General features: G+C 51.9%; 1 protein-coding gene and 1 long non-coding RNA gene across 2 annotated transcripts in view; one reads left to right on the plus strand and one right to left on the minus strand.

The window, feature by feature from the left end:
- Window positions 1-7,324, minus strand: part of RNPEPL1 (arginyl aminopeptidase like 1) — a 35,298-nt gene extending 27,974 nt beyond the window's left edge. Inside the window, exon 1 of the mRNA XM_069089307.1 lies at window positions 6,458-7,324. Within this exon, the coding sequence (XP_068945408.1) occupies window positions 6,458-7,324 (867 nt within the window). The remainder of the gene's footprint in view (window positions 1-6,457) is intronic.
- A 274-nt stretch (window positions 7,325-7,598) lies between these two features.
- Window positions 7,599-10,651, plus strand: LOC138162282 (uncharacterized). Its single transcript, XR_011168582.1, has 2 exons — window positions 7,599-8,492; window positions 9,050-10,651. It is a non-coding gene; the product is annotated as an uncharacterized lncRNA (long non-coding RNA).
- Window positions 10,652-10,856: the final 205 nt, after the last annotated feature.

Below are 10,856 nucleotides of genomic sequence, written 5' to 3' on the forward strand. Positions count from 1 at the left end.
ATGTTTGTATCCCCAGTATCTAACACAATGCCTAGCACATAGTAGACTCTTTACAACCATGTAATTAAATTGAAGATCTACTCATGTGAAGGAATCCAGAAACTGAGAAAGAGAATCACTGTGGAAAACATTCGGGTGAAGATTAACAGAGGCAGAAATAGTGCTGATATTGTCAGTGGAGTTAGAGGAAGAGAGGAACTGGGGAAACAGATCCCAGGCCTGGATGGAAGGGAGCCATGACCAAGCTATTAATGGGGAGTTCAATTATCTGTACATCCTCAGGACAGAGCAGGTAATCATTCTATGATTTGCTTTACTGTTTTCATCTTTCAAAGGGCTGAATGGATCTGTTCAAAGAAATAAGTAAATAAAATATATGAATGAGAGACAGAACAGGGGATCGATAAGAATAGCATCAGGCATATTAAAGCTCTAAGGGTGGAGAAGATTAATAACATCGAGAGGGAAAAGGGGGAGGATTCAATGAGGGACAGGACAAGCGCTCAGGGCACAAAGCACAGTGATGATCGAGAAGGAGAAGGCAGGGCTGCTCAATTCACATTTTGCTCCTGTTCTCCCTGCCAAGAATAGAGTAAAAGTAGCTAATAGGGAGGTGATAGTCAAGGTGAATAGAAAGACAGAAAGGGAGCAACTAGCTACCCTTAATGAATTCAAGGTGCCAGGCCCAGGTCACCAAAAACACTGACAAGACTAATGAGTCACTGTCAGTTACCTTAGAAAGGTCATGGGGGATCAAAGAAGACTCACAAGGCTTGAGGAAGGTTAAGGAGAAAACAGAGTCTGCAAATTATAGACCATTGAGGTTGACTTCAAATACTGGAAACATTCTAGGACTTATTATAAAGGGATGGTTACTAAACATTTAAAAAAGGAAGCAGCGACCACAAAGAACATGTGGGTTGTCCCAGACTAACTTTATTACCTTTGTAAAAAGTGGAGATTAGGGAGTGCCATCTAGTCTACTTAGCCTTTATCAAAGCACTTGATAATTTCTCGTGCCATCCTAATGAAAAAGATGGAGAGATGGCAGTTCACCTGAAAAAGATCTAGGGGTCTGAGTGGACCAGCAGACTCAGTACATCAGGAGTCTGATACAGCAGTTGAAAAGGAAAGAGAATTTCTAAGCATCAGATCTGTCTCCAAGTGGCATTGGGCCACCTCCGGGAACAGGGATTTCCCCCTCACTAGGTCTTCAAGGGAAGGCCAGAAGCCCACCTGCTGGGAATATTGCCCAGGGGCTTTTTGCCCCAGCTCATCTGTAAGGTCCCTGCTGATTTCAGGCTTGTGTGTCTCTTTCTCTCCTTTCACACTGACTTGATTATTCTAGGTAAATGTTGAACCACATGCTTTTGGATGGAGAGCAAGTCAGGAATCTAGAAATTCACAGCCTCCGGTATCACCACCATCCTGTACATTCTTCCCTACCCAGAAATCTTTTTCACTTCCAGGGCCAATCTCTATTGTCTCTGCTGTACTGAAGTCTGCCTAGCCAGAAAGGACAGTAGCTCTGGTTCAGCAGGGCTTGGCACCACCCACTGATCATTGTGAGCCTGTCAAATGTATACCGGGCAGTGCCAGCCCTTACTGCTAGCAGGCACCAAGGGCCTGGCACTACCAAACTGTCCCAGTGAGCCTCAGTACAGGGAATGCTTTGCTTTAAAAAGGCTGGCCACATGTGCTCTGGCTTCTAGGAATGAAAGGAATGTTTCCACTTTTAAGGAAAAACAAAACAGCAAAACAAGGCACCAGGTTGTTGGCTAAAGGGAAGGGGTCCTCAGCCTCTGGTCAATCCAAATTCAGAGGCCAAAGGTCTCAATGGATTCGCCGGAAAGGGGAGGTGTGCCAGGGTACTTTTGGAGTCATGGAAGGGATGGGCAGAAGGCCTGGTTGCCAATAGCCCCACCTATCCCTTGCCTTTGGGCGTGCGGAGGGAGTGGTGCCCAAGACTAAGCTAAAGTACGTGGGGGTGGTGGCAGCTGAGGAAGCTGAAGCAAGCCCTAGGCAGCCACGTGGCCACATCTTATGACATGGGCTTCTTTTCAAATTATGAGAAGGGGCAAACACGAACTCTGGTGAGCCAGGAGAAGGAAATGACAGGCTGTCTTCCATTATGAATGCACTAGCCAAGGGCTGCTAGGTGGTACAGTACAATAGAGCATCGGCCCTGGAGTCAGGAGGACCTGAGTTCAAAGCCGAGTGACCATGGGCAAGTCACGTAACCCTGATTGCCTTGAAAAAACAAGCAAACAAAACCAAGAATACACTGGACACACATGGCCCAGTAGTGAAAAAACTAAGTACCTGGGCCACCTGGTATCTAGAATCTTGTCAGCTCTGATGCTTACTAGCCATGTGACCTTGGCCAGATCAATTCCAGTCCCTGGGCCTCAGTTTCCCTATCTGTAAAATGACAGGCTTGGGCTTTGTGCTCCATCATATTCACCTGCCTAAACAAGGCTAATCCTTATTCCCTTAGTTATTAACAAAGTCTCTCTCTTGAAATTATATTGTATCATCCTGTATGGATTGTCTTTTTTATACACAGTGTTCTCCCTTAAAGACAGGAAGGGTTCAGTTTTTGTCATCGTATTTGCACACCAAAGTATCTGGAACCTAGAAGTGCTACAGAGATGCTTCTAGGTTGACTGACAGTTGGGCAGAATGTAAGCCCCTTGAGGGCAGGGACTATCTCACTCTGTCTTTGTGTCTGAGCCCCCAGCACACCTCACAGGGGCTTGACGAGTGCTTCTGGGTTGGTTGACAGATCTGTGTACGCGCTGTATGCTACCAGGAGAATGTAAGCTTTGGGATGGGGCGGGGTGGGGGGGGGCAGGATCTGTTTGATTTTTGCCTTTCTATAGCCCCTAAAGGCCCAGCACAGTGCTGAAGGGATGCAGTGATTGAAAAACCCCACCTTTTCCTCCTAAGCTGACTGGACCCCATCTGGAATCAATCCCACAGACCTCACAGTCTGCTCCTGCTGCTGGAAGGTCAAGGCCTGGGAGGTATCCAGGTAAAAATCCACTGAGAAGCCTGACTTCATGGACCTGCCTCTTCCCAGAAGACAGGGGGAGATTCAATCTCAATTTGTCAGTAGTTGCTTGGTCCCACATGTCTCCTAGTCAGTCTTGGAGAATAGGCTCAACACTTTCTCAGCTCAGGGTCTCTGGGTCCATCTCTTTCAGGGCCATTAAAAAGTCTCTAGGGAACAATGTCCAAAGTATGTAGTGTGTGTATTATAACGGACACCATCCTAAAGGAAGAAAAGAAGCCAGATTCTTCCTCTGTTTGTGCCTGTCCATGCCAGGAAGCTGAGTACCAGAAGTTCCTGGGCCCACAGAGATGGGCACCAGACAAACACAGGGCAGGTGACATTAGCAAAGCTACCGAGGAGCCCACAATTGCCTTTTTTTAAATCAGAAGGAAGAAGGAAAGGGCTTGCCTGACATAAGAGATCTGGCTGAGATGCTCAGGGCTCATGAGGAAATGAGTCAGAAGGGCAAAGTTCAATGTTAAGGCTTTTGTTTTCTAAATGGATGGTTTGGATTTTAAAATGGAAATCTCAGCATCCAGATTTGGGATTTAAACTCTCCCAAGGGAACACAAACAACATTTATGTTGGCAAGGGTCAGCCACCTCGGGCTGGATCTGGCCCATGGGTTGTAGTTTGCTGACCCCTAGTCTGGTGGAGAGCCAATCCTGGAGTGTGGAAGATCTAGGGTCAAGTTTGATCTCTGACACACACTGGCTGTGTGACTCTGGCTAAGTCACTCACCCTCCTAGTGCTCTAAGACTAGAAAATGCCACTGCACACTGGGAAAGGGCATTTCCTTACCAGCAAAATCCCTAAACTGACTCATCATGGGTCAAACTACAGAAAAAACATTAACATGTGCTGGTCACTAGGAACACAAACCTTGCTCTCAAGCTTACATTCTACTGCTTAGGAGAACTGATTTTATAATATTGCAGAATACCATTCATAGGCTCATCAATCTGAAATAAAAAGGGACCTTAGAGGCAGCCAAGTTTTAGCCCTTCACTTTACAGATAAGGAAACTGAGGTATTTTCCCAGGACCACACAGCTGGTAAGCATCTGAGGCAGGTCTTTCTGATGTTGGTACTGTCTTAGGAGGCACAGTTGATAGACAGATGGGCCCAGAGTTAGGCAAGTTATTCAAACTGCTTACCTCAGTTTCCTCAAAAGTAAAATGGGGATAATAATAGCACCCACTTCCCAGAGGATTAAAGGGCTTAGCATTATATAAATGCCTATTCCCCCCCCTTCCTTCCCTCTTTACATTCCCATTTCAGTTTGACCCCATTCCTTGCTCAAATGCAGACACAGCTGAACAGAAAGAAGGGCTCAATCCACGGGAGTAAGCACCGGGCTGACTGACACCAGGGCAGGCTGCTCACCCACCTCTCCACAGTCATGTTCACAGGTGGTGACAGGCTGTGGCTAGGAAGCTGAGTGTCAACACAGCCACCTGGCCTCATCTGCTCACTGACCCTCCCAAGCTGCACTTCTCAGACCTTGCTCCCACACAGAATGAAATGAGAGGAGAGAAGGCTCCCTTAGTCCAGTATGAGTACTGAGTTCAAATCCTCCTTGTTGCTTCCTACCTATATGACCTCAAACAAATGACTTCACCTGCTAGGGTCTCAGTTTCCCCATCTGTAAAATGAGGGGGACAGATTACATGGTCTCTAGGTCTATGTTCCATCATCCTAGGACACTTTCCTTCCTTAAGTCTCAGTTTCACCATCTGTAAAATGAGGGGTCAGATTATACAGCCTCTGAGGTCCCTCCCAGAATTAAGTATATGGTTCCATGATCCGCCCCTGAAATATTCAAACCTACTTTATTGCCACTTAAGCTCTAGCTTTCCTCTCTGTTGGGATAAGTAAGAGGAAGACACTTACATTATTCAGACTTGACAGTGGTTCCCCACAAACTGGCCTAGTTCGGGGTATTTGAGGAGACGGTGAGATCTGCAGAATCCAGCAGTTTGGGGGTGGGGGGATGGGCAGGAGAGGCCCTGCAGAAGGGCTCCCAGGTCTTGTCTGGTTCTTAATATCATCTAGGACGCTAAGGAACCCTGGAGTGGTTTTTACCATAGTCCTTCCAGACCAAGGCCAGATATCTACCCCATGGCTCATTCTCTCACTGGGCGCCAGGAACCCCACCCATCAAACACATGCCAGATTTCTCTTAACCAAAAACAAAACTAAAAAAAAAAAAAGCCCCAACAGATGCCCCTTCCGGAACCTAGAGGCTGTGGTTTCCCTAGAACTGTGCCCACCGCCCCAGCCCAGCCAAGCTGGTGATTCCCTAAAGTCGAAAGAGGGCTAAGGGCTCGAGCCTGAGGAGGTGATACCAGTCAGAGCCAAGTAACACCCAGTGCCTCACACCCTCACTCTCAATAGCAACAGACAAGCCATTTAGAAAAATAATTTTAGATTGTAGAAATATGCCTGGGGGGAGGGGCATGTTCTGTCTCTGCTTCTCTCCCAACCAAGAATGAAGCTGGTTTCCGAAAAATACATTCCAACAGCAATCCCCTCCAGGTTCCTTGAAACTGTCAAACTCTGCCTTGAAAGTCCCCCATCCTAGCTTGATGCTAGGAAATCCGAGCCTTTCAGAGGGTCAAGAGCCTGGGAGGTATCGAAAAAGGGTAGGGGTACCCGCCTGAGGATCCAATCGGGCCCTTTCCGGCACCAGGGGAGGCTGGGATATGCAGAGGAGGCTCTGCCCGCCCCAGCCGCCTGCAAGGGCTCCTGGGGGATCCTGGACAGGCGGAAGCATACATGGCACTCGGTAGGGCTGGCCCATAAGCTGTCAGACGCAGCTCCCCTCCCCACCCCCACCCCTGGGAAGCCTGGGCCTCCTCTGGGCAGTGGGCAGGGGCGGCCGGCAGCGTCTGCCACCACCTCGTGTCCCGACAAGCCCCGGACACTTGCAGCTCCCACCCCAGGCTCTAGGGCAAACCCAACCACACCCGGCCCAAAGAGCCCCAGAACTGGGAGTCCCAGACCCTAGGCTCTGCTGCAGCCTGCTACCTGTCTGACCGTCCGCAAGTTCCTCCCCTCCCTCCTTCTGGGCCTCAGTTTCCTCCTCAGTAAAAATGCCTCAAGGGTGGCCTGGCAGTCGCCCAAGGTCTTCGGGCCATATCAATGCTAGATGCTCCAGTTCTTCTTCAAAAAAACCAAAACAAACCCAAAACCCAAGGGAAGACGGAGGGCATCTGAGGGCATCTGGCTTCCGGAGAAGTGGGGAGAGGGTCTTACCTGACAGTCGCCAACCCCTCCCTCCCTCCACCTCGGGGTGCCGGCTCCCTAGGCGAGCCTGGAGCAGAGGGCTAGGAAGGCTGGCAGGCCGCTGCTGAGGTGGCCCCCCAGGGTTGGTGGCCCCCTTCCCCTCCCCATACTCACGGCGGGGGCGTCGCTGCTGGTGTAGCGCAGCACGATGTGGAAGGGTTGGTGGGGCTGCAACGCGCCGGGGAGGCTGATGGTCAGGGACGAGCCGTAGTCCGTAAAGGGCTCCACCCGGAAGAGCAGAGGGTGGCAGGGCCCCGGCGGCGCGCCTGGGAAAGTGGGCAGAGGCGGCGGGGGGCTGGGCGCCGGAGGTGGCTCGGGGTCTGGCGGCTGGTCGGCTTCGGGGCAGGGTCCGATCGCAGGGTCCGGCGGCTGCCCGGTGTCGGGGCAGGGGCCGAGCGCAGGGTGCGGAGGCTGGCCGGCGTCGGGGGAGTGTCCGAGCGCAGGATCGGGCGGCTGGCCCGCATCGGGGCACGGTCCGTGCGCAGGGTCTGGAAGCTCGGTGGAGTCCAGGCCGCGGGATGGAGCGCAGCAGGGCTCGGGGCCCGGGCGCTCGCCGGAGGAGCGGGACGCGGGGCTAGGGCCCGGCTCCAAGTCCGGGTCCGGGTCCGGGTCCGGTTCCGGGTCCGGGTCCGGATCGGGAGCGAAGGCGAAGGCGCAGGGCGGCTGGCCCGGTGCGGCGGGCCGGTAGGCGGCCGAGTGGAGACGCACGGCGGGGTGCACGTCGAGCACGAGCGCCGGGGGCCCGGGCCGCAGCGCGCACAGCTCCAGCACCAGGCAGCCCGCCAGCTCCCGCGCGGCCGGTCGCAACTCGAGTCCCAGCTGCAGATGGCGCAGGCGGAAGAGCTGCGAGCTGGCGGCCGAGGCCACGTCCGGGGCGGCCGCCGGGGCCGCAGCCGCCGCCGCAGCAGAAGCGGCCGCAGCCGCCGCAGCCTCGGGCCCCGCGGCCCCCGGCCCCTTGCGGCAGCAGCACTGGGCCGCCATGGGCCGGGGCCGGGGCCGGGGCCGGGGCCGGGGGCGGGGGGGGGGGCCCGGGGCGGGGGCGGGGGCCGGGGCCGGGCGGGCCGGAGCCGGGCCGGGGCCGGGGCCGGCGCTATGTGAAATCCATGGGCGGGCAGGGCCTTCCGGAGGGAGCCGGGGCCGGGCCGGGGCCGGGGCCGGGCGGGGCGGGGCGGGGCGGGGCTGGGGGCGGGGGGAAGCTGGGGGGGGGCCGGGGGCGGGGCGCGGGGCGGGCCTGCTGCCGGGCGGGGAGTGGGGGAAGGAGGCCGGGGTGGCCCGGGCTGCTCAGACCATCGCGGGAAGTCTGGCACGCAGAGATGGCCGGGTCCCAGGCCTGGGCTCCCGGGTCCGGAGCCCCGCCGAACCTCGCGCCCGTTCTGCTCCCCTGGGGCCCTGCGCGCGCTCCCAGGTGGGTGGGGAGAAGGAAGGGAGGCGAGAGGAGGAGGAAGGAGAAGGGAAGAAGGGCCGGCCCCTGGGGAGGCGCGTCTGCCCGCCTGGCCCACTCCCCGGGCTCTACGTTCACCGACAGGCCCCGGGATCAAGGGTCCCCGAGAGCGGCAGCTGGGGACCGCGAGCCAGAGTTATGGGCTCTCTAGACCTGCAAGGGTCCTTAGAAGCCACCTAGTGGCAATCTGGTGTCTCAGGTGACGCTTGAGGACACACGTTCAAATCTCGGCCAGGCTCCTTCCCTAGAGAGGGGACCTGAGGCCTGGGCTCTGAGACGAGCGCTGGACAAACTTCTCTGCGCTGCAATGAGGGAGTTGGACCCCTCACCATCTCTGACGGTCTGAGCAAACGCGCCCTGTTCTTTCCGGTGACACAGCGTGTCCTGACGTCAGTCTCACTTCAGAGAATTTGGGCTAAGATTCTTGTTCCCCTGCTTGGCAGGGTGGTCATCTAATCCAAACCTCACTGCCCCTCCCTTTTATAGACGAGGCCGCTGAGGCACGGAGACTGTTTTGTTTTGTTCTCCTAATGTGCTAAAATCAGACATACTTTCTTTAGAGAGGGACAGCCTAACTCCGAGAGACCTGGGTTCCGCGTCAGAAACACTCGGTCTCCTTTCACCTCCGATATTCCCGAGCTGTGTAACCCTGGACAAATCTTTTAAGCTCAAGGAGAGCCTCCATTTCTCATCTGGAAACTGAGCAAAGTAAATCACCTCCCTCACAGAGCAAGACTCTAAACCCTGCTGCTGTTCAGCTGTGTCCTACGCTTCATGGCCCCGTTTGGGGTTCTCTTGGAAAAGATACTGGAATGGTTTGCCTTTCCTTCTCCAGCTCATTTGACAGACGAGGAAACTGAGGCAAACAAGGTTAGGTGACTTGTCCTGGGTCATACAGCTGCCAGATTTGAGCTATGCCAGTCACTATAGAAGGCCCTCATCCCCGTGGAGAGCAGCAATTTGTCATCTTTTTTTGAAGTTCAGGTCTATTAGGATTAAAGGCACCGGTGTGGTCTGGGGTAAAGTGCTGGTCTCCAAGCCAAGGAGATGTGGATTGGGCACTCAGTCACTGACTGATCCTGGGCAGGTCACAGCCTCTCAGGCTCTGGTCCTCTGTCCAAGGAAAGCCGATAGGTTTTTAGTGAGAGCTCCCTATGTGCCAGGCACCAATAAGCATTCCTAAGTGTTATCTCATGATTCTCACAACAGCCTGTGAGGGAGGGGCTGTTATTATCCTCTCCTTGCAGATGAGGAAACTGAGGCAGACAGATTACGTGACTTGCCCAGGGTCATACAGCTAGGAAATGTCAGACTGGATTTGAATTCAGGTTGTCCTGACTCTAGGCCCAGTCTTCTATTCCCCGCACCACCAGCTGCTCAATTTGCAGAAAAGGTGCAGACCTGCCTTGGTAGAGGGAATTTCCTTACCTGGCAGTACTTTACTTCCTTCAGCCAATGAAATTCCAGTTCTGTCCAGTCCCTTTCATACTGAGAGACAGTGGGTCTCCAAGGGAAGGAATTGTTTAGGGAAAAGATACTGGAATATTGTGATGATAAATGTAGAAACCCCAGCTCGGCCATGTCCAACCGAGTGATTTCACCTCCCAGGCTTCAGCTCCCTGCTCTGTAAAGCTAGGAAATCTCCATGTGATTATATGACATGCTTCTGCATTATTTCATGGGTCTGAGCCTCAGTTTCCTTATCTGCAAATTAAGGGGGCTGGACTGGCTGGCTTCCAAGGCCCTTTCTAGCTCAACCTCTGTATTTCCCAATCTTCGGACCAGTCCAAGGGGCTTGTCCAAGATAGATTTCATGGCTGTCCTTTGTGACATCACTCTTAACGCCCATGAAGGTCAGGTCTTTGGGGCTCTTCTTTGCCTCATCCATTCAACAAAACTTTACTAAATTCCTGCTGATGGCCAGTGTTTCTAATAAAGGCCTAATTTCTAACATATAGAGAGAACTGAGTCAAATTTGTAAGAATACAAGTCATTCCTCAGTTGATGAATATTCAAAGGATATGAACAGGCAGTTTTCAGATGAAGAAATTAAAGCTATCTATAATCATATGAAAAGAGTGCTCTAAATCACTATTGACTACAGAAATGCAAATCAAAACAACTCTAAGGTACCACCTCACACCTATCAGATTGGCTAATATGACAGAAAAGAAAAATGATAAATGTTGGAGGAGTTGTGGAAAAAATTGGAACACTAATGCATTGTTGGTGGAGTTGTGGACTGATCCAATCATTCTGGAGAACAATTTGGAACTATGCCCAAAGGGCAACCAAACTGTACATACCCTTTGATCCAACAATACTGTTACTAGATCTGTATCCCAAAGATATCATAAAAAAGGGAAAGGGACCCACATGTGCAAAAATATTTATAGTAGCTGTTTTTGTGGTGGCAAAGAATTGGAAATTGAGGGGATGCCCATCAATTAGGAAATGACTGAACAAGTTGTGGTATACGAATGTAATGGAATACTATTGTGCTATAAGGACTGATGAGGAGGTAGATTTCAGAAAAACCTGGAAAGACTCACATGAACTGATGCTGAGAGAAGTGAGCAGAACCAGGAGAACATTGTATACAGTAACAGTAACATTGTGCAATGACTAACTTTGATAGACTTAGCTCTTTTCAGCAATACAATGATACAAGACAATTCCAAATGACTTGTGATGCAAAATGCTAACCACACCTAGAGAAAGAACTATGGCGGTTGAACGCAGATCAAAGCAGACTATTTTTTTTCCTCTCTCCCTTTTTTTCTTTCTATTGGTTTTTCCCTTTTGTTCTGATTCTTCTTTCACAACATGACTAATGTGGAAATACATTTAACATGATTGTACATGTAGAGCTTGTATCAGATTACTTGCTGTCTTGGGGAGGGGGGAGGGAAGAGAAGGAGGGAGAAAAATTTGGAACTCTTACAAATCTTAGAATCTTACAAAAATGAATGCTGAAAACTATATTTACATGTGATTGGAAAAAAAATAAAATACTACTAAGGGAAAAAAAAATTCCTGCTGATGCCAAGGCAGCTCGTAGGCTGGGACAAG

This window comes from Petaurus breviceps, unplaced genomic scaffold (genome assembly GCF_028583685.1).
Source record: "Petaurus breviceps papuanus isolate PSGF00001 unplaced genomic scaffold, PetGlider_PUasm1.0 186, whole genome shotgun sequence".
Lineage (NCBI taxonomy): Eukaryota > Metazoa > Chordata > Mammalia > Diprotodontia > Petauridae > Petaurus > Petaurus breviceps.